This window comes from Neoarius graeffei, chromosome 8, assembly GCF_027579695.1.
Source record: "Neoarius graeffei isolate fNeoGra1 chromosome 8, fNeoGra1.pri, whole genome shotgun sequence".
Classification (NCBI taxonomy): Eukaryota; Metazoa; Chordata; class Actinopteri; order Siluriformes; family Ariidae; genus Neoarius; species Neoarius graeffei.
Window position 1 is genome coordinate 23677962 of NC_083576.1, and position 18914 is coordinate 23696875.

The window sequence follows — 18914 nt, forward strand, 5'->3', positions numbered from 1 at the left end:
CTATTATTTGTTACATAACATGATCACTGTCTCTTTGGCAGTATTAACTAAAGACTCATTAGGCTGTAATTTCCATGGAGCCAAGCTGCTTTGATTAGTAAAGTATGTAATGATCAGTGTGTCGGCCATGCCAAATTAACAATGCAGTAGTGTTAATGAGCTCCCATTAGCTCAGTGTGTAATTTACAACATCCACCTGCCTCGACCGCAAAGGAGGGGGTGTTAAACCTTTGGGAGCATCTATTCCTGCACACACAGCCATCTGAACGCATGAATGAAACGCTCAGTTTTCTCTGAACCAGCTCGCATGAATACATGTGCTACAGGCAGAGAACACTAGATTTATTAATAAACTGGATTTTTTTATTACACATTTAAGATGAGCTCATTTCCTGGCAGTCTATTTCTTTAACTCTGTCCAAAAGCAACTTGCGCCTCTCGTCCAGAGAAATATTGTTTGTTTTTATTTGGAAAGCATTTCTATCCTTACCTCTCGTCCGTTTTCTCGCTCTGCTCCTTTCACTGCTGATCTTTTATCTATCCCTTTATCCCAGCTTTTCTGTCAGGACGTTATCTCTTTCTCAAATTTACATTTTAATTACAAGGCCTGCTGAACTCAGGAAAATCAATAATGCCACCATTGGCAGCACCATTCTGTGTCTACTGCTGGGCCTCTCTATTTCCTCTTATTGATTTATCTCTTTAACACCTGCAACTTTATTGCTTCAGACAAATAGCTACCATTTTGGTCAATTTGAACAGAAAAAGAAAGGATTTAGTCGTGTTTGATGATTGCGTGGACCAGAGGTTGGCTATGATGCCATAAGTCATAGAGAGTCAATAAGCCTGGATTAACTGTATGCCCCAGGGATTGGGCTCAGGAAAAGTGAAAACCTTTGCTAAACATTTTTTTTGACCCTTGACCACAGTGTGTTCTACCCATAAGAATACTTATGGGTGGTTTTGATTGGTGCATTGTGTGCACTTCCTAGCTACATGCATTCTTGGACACTTTTAAGAGTCATGTTTTTAGAAATGTGTGATAGTCAAAAGGACCTGAAAAAGAAGCCTTTAATTGTCACATGTACACTCAAGCACAGTGAAATTCCTCCTCTGCATTTAACCCATCTGATGCAGTGAACACACACAAGTGAGCAACGAGCGCACACACATACCCAGAGCAGTGGGCAGCCATGCCACAGCGCCCAGGGAGCAGTTGAGGCACTTCAGACAGAGCGGAAAATGCTGTTCTTTCACTCAACTCCCGTCAGGTCCTGGGAATCGAACCAGCAACCCTTTGGGTCCAAAGCTGCTTCTCTAACCTTCAGGCCATGACTGCCCCCAGAGAAATATCTGGATACACTCTGATGCCTCTGATGTTTGAAGCTGCAGGCGTCATCGTAAACTTTGCATGCTTTATGATCCACAGACAGAGTTGTCAGGTGTTCCCTAATCAGACCCTTAAAAGATTTCCATCACCCTTTGAAGTTCTAATTTGGCCTCACTTCTAAGATTTGTGGAAGTCTGCAGGTTTGGAGTCAGTGTTGGATCTTGGTGTCACTCTTAAGCTCAGCTTAAGCCCCTGCATGCCCTGCTAGACCCCTCGCCCACCCAGGAGACATATTTCAGCAGTGCTGCTGAAGTCCACGCAGTGATGTGAGCACCAGGTTAAAGGTCGTCAGATTTTTCTCAGCTGTAGTTCATGACAATATGGCTAAATCTTTTCTTTTTATCCGTTTTAAATTTACCAAAAATGGTTGCTGCTGTTTGACTGGACATGTATAGTATTAAAGCATTCAGAATACGTCTATGTGTGTGTGTGTGGGGGGGGGGATCAACAGCAGTTCAGTGTTTTAATCCAGTGCAGATTGTCAGATTTGTCGTATGATGTTTTACACAATAACGTATGCACATATCAAGAGCCTCCCTGGCTGTTTTTTTATTTAATTCTCACAGGTCTTGATTCGAAATCTTCTCCATCCACCTCTGTGGCTGAACTAAAGCCATCAAAGCCAGTGGCGAGACCTGCAGCTCCATCCGTGCCCTCAACTCTCAACCAGCTTAAGAGCAGGCAATATGAAGAAGAGCAGGACCCTACATGTGCAGCTGCAACACTGCGTGTCCTAAAAGAGAAAGTGGCCATGGCAACATCTACAAGGTAATCAAGGAAATGAGACTCTAATACATGTTAAGATCAAAAGGGTGAATATTCCCAGAAACGCTTTTAATTACAGATTCATATGGAATTGATTGTAGTATTTTAGAGAATTTATCTGAGTTACTTGATTTATGAAATAAAAAAAATGAGAGTTGACCAACTTAAAAGTTTAATATTAAGTACAATTTACACTTTCATTAACCTTTAAGAGATTTATTTACACACACACACACACGTGCAAAAGGTATGTTAAAATTAAAATGGAAAACAATGATTTGTAAATAATATTTGACCTGTACTGCACTCAAAATAATACAAAAGCACATTATTTGCTGTTTTACTTCAATAATTTTATTTTATTTTTTTAATAATAAACACTTATTTTGATTCTTGCAGCACATTTCAAAAAAAGTTGGGACAGTAAAGCATTTACCACTTTATAATGTTGCCATTCCTTCTCACAACACTTAAAAGATGTTTAGGGACTGAAGACATCAGGTGATGAAGTGTTTCAGGTGTTATTTTGTCCCATTCTTCCTGCAAACAGGTCTTAAGGTGTGTAACAGTATGGGGTCGTCGTTGTCATAGTTTTCATTTCAAAATTTGCCACGCATTCTTTACTGGGGACAGAGGGGACGGTCACCCTCTTCTTCCACAGCTATGCCTTTGTAATGTGTGCATAATGTGGTTTTGCATTGTCTTGTTGAAATATCCCTGGAAAAGATGGTGTGTAATTATATGTGTGTTTTTTATTTATATAATACACACACACCATGACATAAATCTCTAGATGTCACTCGTGAGGAAATCGATGAATTGTTTTCATAAATTTGGGTACTTTTTGTTTGTGAACGTGTCTATATAATAAAAATAAAATTGCACATTGGCTTGAAGAGATGAAGTTTATATTCTCATGTTGAAAAACGCGCATTTTTCATATGAAATATATCATGGATCTGAGTGACGTGTTTAAATAATATTGGCTGGCTTTTGTCATAGAATATCAGATATATTCCATGCAGCTAGCATGATACTGAACAAGTCGAAGATGAGTTCAGTATCATGCTAGCTGACTAGAATATATCTGTTATACCACGAAAAAGCCAACCATTGTTATTATTATTATTATTATTATTATTATTATTATTATTATTATTATTCGATTGAACAATTATAGATTTGTTGATAAATTGTCACAGTCGCTCACTAGCATGGAAGTTTTACACGTAATACGTATCTTATGGCATTTTCAATTCACTGCGACAGTTTACTATGGGCGCCACCAGTGAACAAAAATGCTTGTGCGCATACACAGCAGAATACTTTCTCATTGGATATTTGCATCAGCTCCAATGTGTGACGTCATGTTGTCTTGACAACTGTGCAATATCGTTAACCATATTCAACGCTCATTCTCCATTGGGTAGAGTGACATAATACATGTAGGATAAGCGATATGCTGACGATATTGCATGCTATCAAACCAAACTAATGAAACCCACTAGAAAGGAATAGAATACATATATGTTATTTACCAGCTGGGCGGTCCGTATCGTGAAATACCCTGACTGAGGTCTTGAACGTACTGATCGAGGCCCTCTGGACCGAGGTCAGTATTCAAGGCCGAGGTCACGGTATTTCACCATACGGATTGACCTTAGGCTGGTAAATAATATATTTATTTTTTTCTTTACCAAATTCTAACAGAAAACAAGAGCGCCCGAAAAGGAAACCGAGCCAAGCCGAGGCGAGCCGCCATTTTGAATCCTCATTCACGGCTGTAATGCAAATTGCTTCCTCCTCGGTATACAAATGCACTTCCATGGCAGGAAAAAAAGCTACATTTTGCCACCTATGTAGTCCCCTATTTATACAAAATTGAGTCATTCAGGATTCAGCCATGTTTTGCTCGGCATTAGCAACTTAGAGGTTTTTAGCGTTCTCCTGAAATGTTTTCTTTTATTTCTTCTTCCTCAGGGTAGTAAAACTCACTTTCACTGTGAACACTGTTGTTATCGCTATCCATGCTGTAAAATTAATGCTATTCTCCTGAGAAATGCTGGCAAAAATGTATAAGATTTTTGATAATCTTATAAATAAATCTTATTAAAAAAAAAGATAAATGTTGACAAAAAATGCTACGTTTGCTGTTGTTGTGAACGAGCGAGTCGCCAGAGGTCCGTAACCGGGGTCCGTACCGTAGGATACGGACCCGCTCGCCAGCCAATCAGAGCACAGGATTTGATGGAAACTGCACCGCAAAAAAATAAATGTTTTTATTCCATCAAAAAAAGTGTCCCATATGTATAATAATTCCCAATATTTCACTCCGATGACATCACTCCCCAGTGTTTTCCTGCTGACTAGACATGCGTTGTCAAAATGGCAAACCGGTTCAGAATTAAAATTCTTTTGCTTAACTTGCATACTTTTTATGGATGTGTCCATCTAATATAAATAACATTTATAAGGTGGCGCAAAGATAAGAAGTTTTTTTTCTTCTCATGTTGAAAATATTTTCACTCATTCTCTTCGCTCACTCATGAATCTCTCTCTCATATATATCTTTGACTAAGCCTTTATCCCTTTGTGGCCCTTAAGTGTGTCCGGATGCTCTGCGAAACCCACCACGAGCTGCAGTAAACAGGGGGAGGAGAAGGATAAACCTCCTGTCGTTCCTTTTGGTGTGGACCTCTACTACTGGGGAGAGGAGCAACCTACAGCTGGAAAGATCATCAAGTACAACGGCTTGGATAATATTTTAATATATATATTTTTTTCTTGTTCATTTTTACATTCTTTGTTAAACAATTAAATGATGTTATTTGGACAGTTCACAAATTAGGTTTTCCCCTCTAGAACAGTAATCTACTTCTTTAGGAAATGCTCCAGAGAGAAATTCAGGTTAATGTCATGTCTTGAGGCCACTAGAGAGCAGTGTTGTCTGTTCAAGCTCATTCAAATCCCTGTACATTTTTTAGTTTTGTAAACCCTCAGTACAAGAGCACATGGTATAAAATTTGTCAGCACAGTATTCTCTTAAGTAGAAAAATGAAACAACTGATCATGCCTTGAGAACTTTGGTATACTCTGTGTACTCAGCGTGAGAGTGTAATCCTCATGTCCTGTCTGGTTCTCAGGTCCACCTCTCAGCACCGGTTCTGGGTGCCTCACGAGGTGGAGGAGGAGGTTGAGAACAAAGAGCTGTCTGCACAAATGAAATCCAGGTACATTACCTTTGCTGGACATTTCCAACCTGTGGAGCACAAGTGCAAAGCCCCGTTGCCCAATGGCTCATTGTGTGAACGCCAGGACAGAGTCAAGGTAAGTATGAGACATGATCCTCCATTGTAAGTGGTATTTTTGCAGGCAATCGGAGCAGGTTATGATGTCTTGTTTTCAAGTGTCCATTCCATGGGTTAATAATTCCTCGGGATGAGATTGGGAGGCCAATTAATCCAGAAGATGCAGTTCGCCTGGAAAAGGAAGAGTATAAACGCAGAGAGGAGCAGCCAGGTAGGACTTCAGATTCTCTTAGCTAAATTAAAATGTGATTTCGTGTGTCCTGAGATGACAGCCGGCTATAATAGTTCTTGTCCTGAGCAAACTTATCATTGTAAGCAAATAAGAATGACAGACCTTTTTGATAAAGGTATTATTTTCGGCATGTTGACTGAAAATGATTACTTTAACTCAATAAATGTTTCATTGGCTCCGTCTGAGAGAACTGATGTCGGTAAAAGCAATCAAGTTTGGAGTAGGCCACTGTTCCTGTGTCTTCAAATCCTCCTGTAACCGGGCCAAATCCTAAACACCTATTACCTCCACTCCTTCCTCATGGCACGCATTGAGTAGATAAAAGACAAATCACAGGGCATTGAAGGGGAGGGCCACTCCTGGAAAAGATGAACTGATGAAATCCCAGTAATCATCAATACCCTGATAATAGGATAGGCCGAATCTCGCTCTGCCCCTCTTTCTCCTCGGCAGACACTCTCTCTATTTCTCTTCGGCCGAGTTGGGCGCTAAAAGCCAATTAAGTGGCGGCTCCATGCTGTCAGTGGAGCGTCGGATGTGCTTTTCTCTGACCGCACTGACTTGTTAACAAACAGGTATCTGAGACAGCTGACTTCTGATGCCCGCTGACCACTGGCTTGTGAAATAGCATCTTTTGTAACTAAGTACACTATCGATCCTCCACCCCAAATCCATCATGCCCACTGCCCATCTACACACCAGCCGTTACGGTAACCACAGAAGCACCCCCAGCTGCTCTTGTATGATGCCAGTGAGCTTGTGGCGCCAACAGAGGTCCATCAGCTCCCTTACCGACCAACAGCCTCCCTGCTGGGCCATTGATTTGTGCTTCAGCACCTCGAAACGAGCACCTTCAGATTCCCGTATGCTGTTTTTTTGGGGGGGGGGTTTGTTGTTTTTTTTTTAATTTACAGTGAATCAGGTTTTTCCATTTTTGATGAAAAAAAAATCTGAAACACAATTAAAATTTGATCATTGAAATGAAATGTGGAATTTTTTTTTTTTTGTAATTTCTCCATTTTGTCAATACTTCATTTAGTCACATGAGGTTGTATTTATATCAGAGCAAGTGGTAAGAGTTTGACGTGTTAGGAAGATGTAATGGATCCGTTTATTCTTAATCCACAGATGATGTGGATTAAGTGGTGACTGAGTAATTATATGATTCAAAGTTTCTCATTGTTTGGCTTATCTAGTGCAGGTCATCGTACATTATATGAACACACATCACTTTTCCCAGAAGAAATGTCTTGCAGTACAAAAAAACCCCAACAACTATTGATGACCATATTTTGAAATATTTTTGTGACTTTTCCTGGATACTGGGCCATGGAATTTATTTACTGGCAAGTCATGAGGAGACATTTTGGTTATTGATCTGACATGAATGCTGATGCTTTTTTTTTTCCTCTCATAAATAAAATACCATACAAATGTCCTAGTCTAATGCACTTTCCAAAGAAAATTAGATTACAACGGGCAATCTTGTAGTTCTTCTGGTGTGTGTTTGAACCAGCACTTGGGATGAAAATGACTGCAGCTGTCACCTGTTTAATGCATGTGTGTTGGGTGGGGGGGTATCCACGTTTGTGTGTGTGGGGGGGCCCCTAGGCTTCCTAACGCAGCTGGAGCAGACATGAACTGTTGATGGAGCAGTCGGCCCTGCTGCCCTTCAGTCACCAGCTTAACTTAATTACAGGCCTCATCTCTCATCTTTACAAGAACATATGAGTAGTAGAGTTTCCACCTCCATAGATGTGGATCATCCTAACAACAAAAACAACACGAGAATAATTTTTATAGTTAGCTTTGATATTTATGAATCTAAGATCAGCCAATAATGGCTATATTCTGAAGTATAGATTTACTTGAGCTTGACTTGACTACATTACTTGACGGCGAGTTTATGAAGGTAGGCTTTGTGTCCCTAAAATGTAAACAAACAATAAAAAATACCTGTAACCAGAAAATCGGTTATTTTGTGTGCCATTGCAACATAAAGTTAAATAGATTGTTTGTTTTTCTTTGGAGAATTCTTATGCTGTGGTTGATCTTGGTGAACATTATACCAGTCGCACCAATCGTTTCCTTCCTTTTCTGCTCAGACTGGCGAGATCCAGAGCTCATGAGGGAGATTGAAGCAGCTACAGGCGAGGATCTGGGCTCTTCTAAAATGTATGGCAAGGGTAAAAAGGCTGGGAAAGGAAAGGGAAAGAAAAGAAAATATCCCAACCTCACAGACCTGAAGCAAACTGCCAATACTTCTCGCTCAAGGCTAGAAAAGAAGGTTTTTAATAAGTAAGCAACTGACCAGGTTTTCTGAGATAAAATGACATTTTTTAAATATATATTTTGCATGAAATAAGCTATTTGTGTACCTGATACTGTATAAATTAATAGAATGTATTGGCTGTTTATTGTACTCTGAACACTTATATATGTAAATGTAAAGGCTAACCCTATGTCTTTGTCTTTGCAGGAGCTCCATGAAACGAATCGCGAAGGTCATGAACAAGCTGGACAAAAGGAAGCATGAGAAATTTGCGAACCAGTTTAACTACGCATTTAAATAAGATTTGAGATATTCCCGTCCTCAAAACTGTCATCTCAGCCTGACTGAAGTGTAAAAATAAGCTAATGTCCATGGTTCTGTGTCTAAAAATGTGGAATTAAATACTATTTATCATTTCTTTGTATTGTGCTCGAATAATGTAATGTATGATTGATTTGTGTCAAACTTTTAAATATTTTATTGTAAATGTATGCTGTTGATAAGTGACTTCCCCGACAAATGTAAACGTTAGCCTTAAAACCTTTTTGTTTTTTAAAATGGTTCCGAGAGAGCCTATTTTCTTGAAATTGTATTATTCTAATAAGCTGGATGTTTTGCAATACAATTTTTTTATTGAAATGGAAAAATTATTTTTCATCACTATTTTCAAATCGATTTGTTCTTTTAAATAAGTAACAAAAAAAAGAAGCATTAATAAACAAATAAACAAAACGGTTATTTCTTTGGCGTGTGCATTTCTGTGAGATGGTTGAAGGACAGTTTTCTCTTTTTCTCTTGCAACGAAGTTCCTATAAACTCAGCTCCTGCACTTCTGCCTTCACACTTCCGCTTGATTTCCGGTGCTGTAGGAGGCGGTGACTCGGTTTATTGTGTAAATAAACTGCATTCATGATCACGGTTTCAGTGTAGCGCATTAGAGCTCATCTTTGGATAAACTTAGGCTCCATCTGCGATTTGTATCTGTTAAGTCCTGAAGGAAATCTGCTTCTTTGGAAAAAAAGATCCGACTTTTTAATATCACACTGAATTCCCGCATTGTCTCAACCAATATTTATGTCTAGATTCATGACGCAATGCAGCTGTTGAACAGAATTGTTCTGATCCATGGTGTAACAGTTGCAGGGTTTTTTTTTATATATATATATATATATATATATATATATATATATATATATATATATATATATATATATATATATATATATATATATAAAATATATATATATATATTTATATATATCCAGGTGTAAATGGTTTCGTAAGAAATTTCCCCAAACTTTTTTTTTTTTTGATAAAGAGCTTTTTATTTTGGATAGACTGAAAGGAGTCTCAATAGCGTTAATACAAGGATGATTTCTAATCTATAACTGCAGCAAATGACTATTTATTTGAATTTGTTTTGCTAGTTTTAAGTTAAAGGAAAAGAAACAAACAAAACCCAGAATTTAAAAAGCACAGACTGTTCAACTCCATTTACTTTCGTATTTGGCATTTGAGGCAATGTAGTGGGCTGGTATTAAAAAAAAAGAAAAAAAATTAAAAAGACCAGTTGTAATAGTAGAAAACCAGTTGTAATAGTAGTAGTAGTAGTAGTAATAATAGATGATCATCATCAATAATAATAATAATAATAATAATAATAATAAATCAAAGTTTAACCAAAGAATCAGTGTGGACATCTAATAGTGATTCCTTATCTGTATTCCGCAAGACGGAAAGAGTCCTACCTAAATATTCCTTTGACACGTGAAGTAGGACATTAATTCTCTTTCAGGGAATTCCCCAAAGTGTTTTATTTTCAAACTAGTTTTTCGTTCAGATTTAAAAACGGGACTCCTGAAGGGTTAAGAACATAATCTTAAATACACAACGAAACAACAACAAAAACTAGCTTAACTTTTCAAGGGCATCGTTTCAGAATAAAGCTTGGGGATTTGAACTTGAAATGAAAATGAAGCCTGGCATCTCCTAAATTATCTGTATTCAAGTTAACAACTAGTGTGTGTGTGTGGAGGGGGGGGGATCATAATACTGTCTAATAGTATATATTAAGCCTATTAAAAATATGTATTATGTATAAGATAATATAAAATATTATTCTGAGGTAATCCACGTTCATGACGGCGGTATTTATAAACGCTGCAGCACACAGGAAACTGCTTCTGAAAGCCGTATCTTAAAAAATGGTGTTTTATTTAAATTCTTTTTAAACCCAACAATGAAATTGCATGTAAATAAATTTGAAATAAATAATCCTAAACATTTAAAAAGTTTTAGATAAACCTTTCACGAATAATTTTCACAATTCTTTTCATTAAACAGGTTCGGTTATGGTTTGGATACATATCTTTTTATTATTCTTTTTTTTTTTTTTAATTCCCACTGATTCCTTATTATTGTCGCATTTGCATTCAGAATTAGTGCCTAACATATATTCATGATAATAGGCTATTTACAGTCTGAGCCAGGAAAACGCTCACGTTTTAGTGATCTAAAACCAGGGTAAACGTAACGAAATAAACTTCTGGAATCAGCGTGAACGACTTGGACGTGAGGATAACTGAAGTTGTCTCTTGTGCATCAGGGTGTCTGCAGGTTTTCAGGACATCAGCAGTTATTTCAGTCTTGGAGTGCTTTCGAGAAGTTAGTTAAGCTGACAGAAAGTGCCTCAGTTGAGTTGACACACCACACGGAAAGGAAAGTGCTTTGCTCAGGGTGTGTTCGGTCGGTGCCCATGTGTTCTGGGGTTTGTTATTTTATGTTTTTACAAGTGCGGCGTGTAAAAAGCGGGCGCTCCGTATGTCTGTGAGCTCAGCATGAACGGGGACAGTACTGCATGACTAGGCAGGAAGGGTAACTGAGTAGTGCACACTAGTCCTCCAGGTGTGTGACTCGGATAGCTGGTGTGCATTGATAGGTGACCGCTCATGGGTGGAGACGGACTGAGGGGACTCAGGCTGCCCAAACCGGCGCTCGGTCCGTTCGGTCCTCCTGCACCACCCGTCGGAGCGCTCGTGTCTGCTCCTGGGTTCTGCTTCTTCCACTTTGTCCGGCGGTTCTGAAACCAGATTTTCACCTGCGTCTCCGTTAAGCTCAGTGACAGCGCCAGGTTGAGGCGCTCGCACACGGAAAGGTAGCGCGTCGACTTGAACTTGTTCTCCAGCGCCACGAGCTGCTCGTACGTAAACGCAGTCCGAGCCCTTCTCGGCTTTCCGGACTTCGAGTCCGAGCCGGACCGTTTCCTCTTCGGCTTGCCTTGTTGGTTCGGTCCATTCGAGGACGAGGACTGCTGGCTCTGCTGCTGGCCGCCGGGACTCGAACTTTTCATGACCGGCTCCTCGTCCTCTCCGTCGGCGTTTCCGGTGAGCGCGCCGCTGCTCTCCTCACTGCACAGATCATCGTGTAACTCACTGTCCGTGGGATTCCCACGCGGGAAATCACTCTCACATTCTGAAGACCTGAACACGAAACCATCCTCCGCTGAAAAAAAAAATATTATTGCAGTGATGCATTATTCATATTTTTAAGCCTATAATAAAACCGTAACACAAATAAATCCACAGTTATTCATGAATATTGTGTCATAATTGTTCTTTTTTTTTTTTTTAAAGAAAATCCTGTCGAGGAGTCCATGCAATAATTTCTATAATCAAGAGAAATAAATACGCACTAAAATTACACAAATGGAATGAAATTTATCTGAAATTCTGATTAAAAAACCAAGCACGACTATTTTGTCTTTTTTTTTCCTTTGTATAAAATGAAATGCATTTCGAGCTGAAACTTTTAGATACAAATTAAATATGCATTGTTTATTCTTGCATAACTTTCAAGCCACTGTCAGTTTCATTATAGTACTCCATAACCTGAACTTACAGAGTTTTTCAAGACAATAAGTTAAAGCATCGATTTGCATGTTCCATGTTGCCGTGTTTACAGTCTTATTTTCAGGGATCCAGTACACACTAAAACCTTTCTATTAGGCTATAAAATTGCAAGCTTTTATATATCAGTGGTTTGAGGTTTTTTGATATGCAGAAACAGAAACCGTCCTATAAATAGACCTATTTGAAGTATGAGGACATGTCGACTGAGGATGTGATTGCAAGTTTAGCTCATATCAAGGATACTTTCTCTTCATTTCTACTATTCAGGCTTGAGACAAAGCTGTGCAACATGGCAAGAAAAAACAATTAAAGCCCTTCGATCACTTAATTCAGCGCTGATTGGCGCGTTAAGGACGCCGGATAATGGGGAAGATCGGCCCTGAGTGGCACGTGCAACGGACAGGTCGATATCCTATTATCGAATCGAGTATATCTCTTTCAGGCAGCTTGCAAACTCCTCCTCAACATCTAAATTATCGGGTCAAATTTGGGATAATTACACGATTTAAACCTGTTATACTTATTAAGTGAGATATCGATCACGACGCTCTAAAAGTCCAAAAGATGCACAAGATATAAGAGGAACACCAACACCATTTACCTCCAGAAACAATTTCATTTACAGACATTCCAAACTTATAGTGCCTTTAAATTTACAACAATTGTTATTATTATTTTTAATTGGCTTATAAAATATCAACAGTAGATGGAAATAATTTATCGGAAATAAATAATCAATGTGTTCTACCCTTGTCCAAACAGTAGGCTAATTAAATTAAGATGATGGGAGAAGTTCTGATTAATTCATACACTTTTAAAATGCGCTTCATTTTATCCGACATCCATAACATTTCTTCTTCTAAACATTGCGACTTTAAAGAGTTGAACTAGCCTGTCCCACAACCCGGGCTGCCCGATCCAAGTCGAAGCTCTCAGTTTCATGCAAACCTCATGGTCACGCAGAGTAAGCAGTGCGTGTTTCTTTCACACTTACTGAGCATTCCTGAGGATTTCTTGCACTCGTAGTCTTCAGGAAATACTTTCTGATCTGCTGCATGATTTGAATCTTCGCCTCTGTTTTCGGTCCCGAACCCACACCCGGAGTCACAGCCTGTCCGGCTGAGTGGCTGCCTTTTGCTTGTGAACTTATTTGGGTCCAAAATGTCCAGCACTGAGAAGGAGGTGGTCCGAGGAGCGCTGGGCGGCGGAAGCGCAGGTGCGTCCTGGCGCACGGAGTTTTCTCGGCCCTCCGCCTGAAGCACGTCTCTGGCTGCGGGACAGGAAAACACAGCCAAGTCACCGGAAGCGATGCGCTTTTCCCCGTGCGCCTCCATGTCCACGCTTTCCGGAGACGCCACCACGATCACTGCTGTTTGCGCAGCGATGCCAGTCGCAGGCGGTTCGATGGAGATGTCGCCCACCTGCACTTTATCCCTATTCATAGTTTCTCCCACTAGAAATGTTATTTGGCTTAAAGCATACCGAGGAGGGGAAATACTCGGAGCGCGAGATTCCTCACACTGTCAGTTCTGCATGCAGAGATCTATCTATATCCTGTGTGTTGGAGTGGACAGATGCCGGCTGGATGTTGATCTCTCTTGCTCCGGTTCTTTTTTTGGGGGGAGATTTTAACCCCCCTCCCTTCACACGTTGATGTCCCGCCTGTGCGCCCGGTTGCTCCCTCCCCCCTCCCCTATCCTTCTCTTACCCCCGCTGAAACCCACGCACAAGCGCTACGCCTTATTTATGCATTCATATTCTACTGTGAGTCGTAATTGGCTACAAATTAATCCCGCGCCTCTAATAGCCTATTATCTCCGTCTGCGGCCGTGAGAAGCGGCGGAGGCGAGCGGCGTGTGAGCGATGATGTGGGCCGTTGATATACGCAGCTGTCAGCTCACTTTCAACGTTAAGACCATTGGACTGGAAAGTCACTAAATAGGCTTATTTTTCCCCTCCCTCCCTCCCTCCCTCCCTCGCCTCTCGATCGGGATTGAGGTTCGGGTAATGATTGTTCTACGATAAATTTAGGAGGAAAAAATAGGGCCTTTATAATACAAGCAAATATCTAGTCAACTAGTTAGCACATGGTTTCAGTTCAAACAAACTATACGCAATTAATTAAAAAAATAGGCTATATTTTGCCAAAAGGATTCTACACATCCCTAAAGTCCCATAAGGTGATTTTAATTTTTCTTTTTTTTAAATCTTTTACGCACAAGTTATTATCTTGTGCACACTAACTTGTTCACACAGGATACTAACTTAAAGATAAAAACATCACCTTTCTGGACTGATCCTGATAATTTGCTGGAAATTGCACTTATGCACACCATTCACAACACTGTCTTCTTGAACGCCTTTATTCATTCCAATAAGTAATTAACAGGCGAATTTGGCGAACTGAAACTCTGTTAGTGCACAATGGGATATAAACAAGCATACAAACGACCTCGAAATTCATGCTTGAAAATTCTCATGAACTTTCAGTAGTCTAATGTGGTAAGATCGCCTTGCAAAGTTGAACAAAATTGGATTTCTAGGTCGAGTGGGTGACACATACAAGGTCAGCTCTTTGCAATTACCGAGTGCAATGATCCTTTGGGAGAAAGAAATTAAAAGTTGGGCAAAATAATGGGTAAAACAATCAGCTGTAATTTTAGTCGGGACGAACATGATTATCCCATCAGGAGCAGACCCACGGGAGCTGCGACACCGCGCACTGCAATGAAGCACCAGCGACATAAAGCTTTAATTCAACACCTATTAGGTCTTAATCAGATCTTCAGAGCAGTCAGACAATCACTTTAACACGCGTTTCCCCAATTAGGCTACAATCTATAGCTTAAACTTTGTATAATTTGTGCTTTGTTGAAGGAGCAGTCTGAAAAAAAAAAAAAAAAAACAATTTGACCTGCATAGAAATTCCAAATACCAAAAACTAGCTGGAATTCATATTAATGATTGAATAAATAATTCCTTCATCTTTAAATCCATCAGTTAAATGCATGAGGTGTATAAACAAGTTAGCACAACCAGTAAAAATGCATTTGTGTAAATGACCATGCTGTAACATTTCCCCCCTAAGTATTACTTAATTTTTTGCTTATTTCTACTTCATTTAGAGACTGCAACATAATTTATTTGCTGTGTCCTTTAGGTTGCTGTGTTAGTTGGGAAATTATTTTACATTGTTTTAATGGAATTACAATAGAATTATACACGACAATTTACTTGGAAATAAACATCTCGTTTATAATTGTACGTATGACGTATATATAAGCTATACGGTTACTCACGGTTATTGACATCACTGACTAACCAGGGCACAGACAACTTAATTACTTTAATAATTACAAGCACAAAAATAATAAAATAAAACCTGAAATTTAGTCCACCACCACCACACACACACATATCTGGCCCTCACTAGTTTTTCACCTTCGTTCAGTTTAATGAAACCTTATACCATTAAAAACATGCATAATTTTATCTTTCTATTCTTATGATAACCATTTTAAAAACAAGGTCACGTGACGAAAAGTAACCACATAGTAACGTCATTGACATAATGACGCTGACACAAGTAGGAACAATGTCAGAAAATCTTTTAAGGAAGCTATTTTAGAACTTACAAGCTCCTCTACCCAATACACTTCACACTTTTGGTAAAATAAACACATAGACATACAAATACAAATCATTAACACAGCTCTGTTTTGGAAACCCTCTGGATGCCAACATGGGAAGCATGGAAGTGTTCAGGCTTGGAATTGAGCCAGACTGGAGGACTTGAATCACTGGGGGAGAAGTGTCTGCTCCATTAATGAGCTTAATTAAGGTTAATGTGCTACGCTGAACCCCCTGATTATTGAATTAATCTGTTCACACAAATGAATCATAATTACAATCAGAAGCTCAAATATTGTCCATCCACAAGGAGTATTCTCTTCTGCTTCATAGGACTGAGAAGCTTTAGGTAAATGCACTTATTCTTTATGACACCGATTAGGAGAGAGCAAGAAAAAGATGCCATTAATGCCTTGAAACTCATCAGCCATCCATGATCATGAATGGTAGTGTATGAAACGTTATTTTTCTATACATTTTCCAGCATGCCTGAAACAGCAAATGACTCTGTCAAGCAGACAGCACTGAGCTGAAAGCAGGGCTGTGCTCTTTAACAGAACACTACCATTCTTTCTTTGCAGGGACATTTCTACTGTACCGTCCCCTGTCATTTTACTCTGTAGATAAAATATTGTGCTTTTAAAGGGGGCTGAGAAAAGACAGCCTTTAGTCAAGGCCACAATCTAACGATTTTAAATGAGCTCGGAGTGGTAAAAACCTGACAATTCCCCATCATGGTGGCAGATGATGGTTAAAATGACCAGAAATCAATATTCTGACCGGGTGTCTCCTACTGATAAGGGAGGCCAAGACAATGTTGACTATTAAACTCGACAGCTTGAGATATTACACTATTAGTTATGCTATTTTTAATAATCTATAATATTTGCACGATAGTTAATTAATTATAGGGCTCAGATAATATCTCAAGCTGGGATGAGGTCGGAGGGGTCTATTAAGGCTGGTAATGAGAAAGGAGAAATCTAATCTAAGGGATGAGGGGGCTGTGAAGGAACAAATATACAACCGGTGACATCAAACACAGAGGGAGCTGGGGAAAGGAAAGGAGAGAAGAAGAGACAGTGCTACCATAGACATACAAATAATGAGGATTCTTTTTGTTCAAGGTATTAGTTTATGCACAACTAATTTAATAGGAGTTTCCTAAAAGAAAGCAGTCACTGCTGTCTGATGCCAAGATGTGCCAGCTGGGGGCATGCTTCCCTTTGTTCTAATGTCATCTCATGGTTGGAGTTAATATACATCCCCAAGAGGGTAATTATGTTGCATTATTCCATATGAATATGGATATGCATATGTCTGAGATTACTGACATGCTTTTTTTTTTTTGTCAGCAAACATCTCGAAATTTATTTTCCAAAATGTTATGAATTGTTAATGAATGATCAGCTTTTTACTTTATTCTTAGTAACAGGAATAAAAAGTTCTCCTGAACAAACTTGCAGCCTGATTTCTGAAAACCTGAGTCTTTTTAAGCTTGATAGTTATTAAACGATCTGTTTCCTGAAGTGTTACATGGATTTCAAAACACACAGGAGACTTCCTGCTAGTGGCCAACATGAACATCTTCCGACATTATAAGCACCAGAGCCTTTATAGAGATGAGAAAAATGTGTGGCCTCAGGGAGATCATTCTGATTACTGTTTGTGGGTCTCGGTTATTGTGCCTGCTTGTGATTACAGTGTCTCAGTCAATATGCAATACGGTTATTTGACTCAGTGATAAACATTCCCAGGCATGTGAGACAAACAGACATATTGATGACAAGCGGAATTTGTTTCTCACCAGTGCTGTTTGCTGATTTCTCCATCTTCTCCACCATTTGTGGGTATTTATGCACAGCGTATGTGGTATCTACAGCTGCACTTGTGGCTTTAAATTGTGCCTTGTCCCAGACAGAAGTAGTTTAAATGCATTGGAACCTGGAGCCCTATAAGCTTAATTAACAGACAGACCACATGCTGTAAATCTGCTGACGAATCGCACTTTTATGGCAGAAGGGTGAGAGGACAGTGCTCTGGGGTGCTGGGAAGTTCACATAAGAGCACAATCATCTGATCAATCAGTCAATATTCATTTGGGGTAGCACCATTCAGGGAGAACAATTGCGTCACACTACACTAAATTCAAACATCTGCAAAGATGAAACTGCTCATGCTATTAACATACACAATAATCAACAAATAAGACAACAAAATGTGCAATGACGCCATAAAATGTAGTGATTAAGATGCTCACTCAAGTGAGTGGCTGGAGAGAAAAAGCATCTTTTATTAAGATACGACAAAATGCTACTAGAAATGCCAAATTACACAAAACCTGATCATATCTGATTTTGTTTCTTCATAAATAACTTAGACTTTTTAACAAACACACATTAATATTTCAAAGGATACATTCCACCTGGGGCGGCATGGTGATGTAGTGGTCAGCGCTGTCGCCTCGCAGCAAGAAGGCCCGGGTTCGAGCCCCGTGGCCGGGGAGGGCCTTTCTGTGCAGAGTTTACATGTTGTCCGTGTGGATTTCCTCCGGGTGCTCCGGTTTCCCCCACAGTCCAAAGACATGCAGGTTACTGTAGGTTAACTGGTGACTCTAAATTGACTGTGAGTGTGAATGGTTGTCTGTGTCTATGTGTCAGCCCTGTGATGACCTGGCGACTTGTCCAGGGTGTACCCCGCCTTTCACCCGTAGTCAGCTGGGATAGGCTCCAGCTTGCCTGCGACCCTGTAGAACAGGATAAAGCGGCTAGAGATAATGAGATGAGATGAGATTCCACCTGGAAATTACTGTATGTATTTGGTAAGACTTTAGTTGAAGGATATACTACCTGTACGACTTTTATAAGCATTGCATAAATCATATTTGAAACAATGTTCAAGAATTTATCAAAAGGTGTAGGCCTACACTTGTGAGATGACATTACAGGTAACTTGTGTGTCTTGAAAGAGATAACAGAACAAGCGTCATTGTCATTGACTGTCAATTTTTTATTCTTACCTTGCAGTTTATTACTTTGCTTTGAATTATAGCACACTCATGACAGTTGTAGAACGTATATATTTAACAGTTATTTATTTTTTTGCAAATTCAATTAATAAAACCTTTATACAAAACGTCCAACAAAATCATTTCCGCTTAGAATGTAAACACACCGGCAAAATGACAGTAGCAATTTGTGAAAAATGTGATAATAATTCTTGAAAAATAAAAAAAGATATGTTCATACCATCAAATACTGTTATTCCATATTTTGTTGCTTTTTTGTATTTTTTGGGGGTTTTGTTTTCAAGTAGAGTTTTTATTTCATCCTCGGTTGGTTCAGCAACATACTTTGCCATTTTGTTTTTCTCTACTCACACTATATGAGCTGATAGCCTAGCAGTAGAG

General features: G+C 39.3%; 2 protein-coding genes across 4 annotated transcripts in view; one reads left to right on the forward strand and one right to left on the reverse strand.

Moving 5' to 3' along the window:
- uvssa (UV-stimulated scaffold protein A) overlaps positions 1–8628 on the forward strand; it is a 59380-nt gene extending 50752 nt beyond the window's left edge. Inside the window, exons 10-15 of one of the 3 annotated variants that reach the window (XM_060927457.1) lie at positions 1957–2158; positions 4760–4897; positions 5299–5482; positions 5563–5674; positions 7801–7993; positions 8175–8627. In XM_060927457.1, coding sequence (XP_060783440.1) covers positions 1957–2158; positions 4760–4897; positions 5299–5482; positions 5563–5674; positions 7801–7993; positions 8175–8268 — 923 coding nt within the window. In that variant the 3' untranslated portion in view covers positions 8269–8627. Of the gene's footprint in view, positions 1–1956; positions 2159–4759; positions 4898–5298; positions 5483–5562; positions 5675–7800; positions 7994–8174 lie in introns of all 3 variants that reach the window. The other 2 variants (XM_060927459.1, XM_060927458.1) reach the window with 2 other exon arrangements.
- A 2124-nt stretch (positions 8629–10752) lies between these two features.
- On the reverse strand, positions 10753–13317 carry nkx1.2lb (NK1 transcription factor related 2-like,b). The gene is made up of 2 exons (XM_060926873.1): positions 12870–13317; positions 10753–11468 (listed from the first exon to the last, which is right to left on the reverse strand). The coding sequence occupies exons 1-2, from the start codon at positions 13315–13317 to the stop codon at positions 10753–10755; spliced, it is 1164 nt and encodes a 387-aa protein (XP_060782856.1).
- Positions 13318–18914: the final 5597 nt, after the last annotated feature.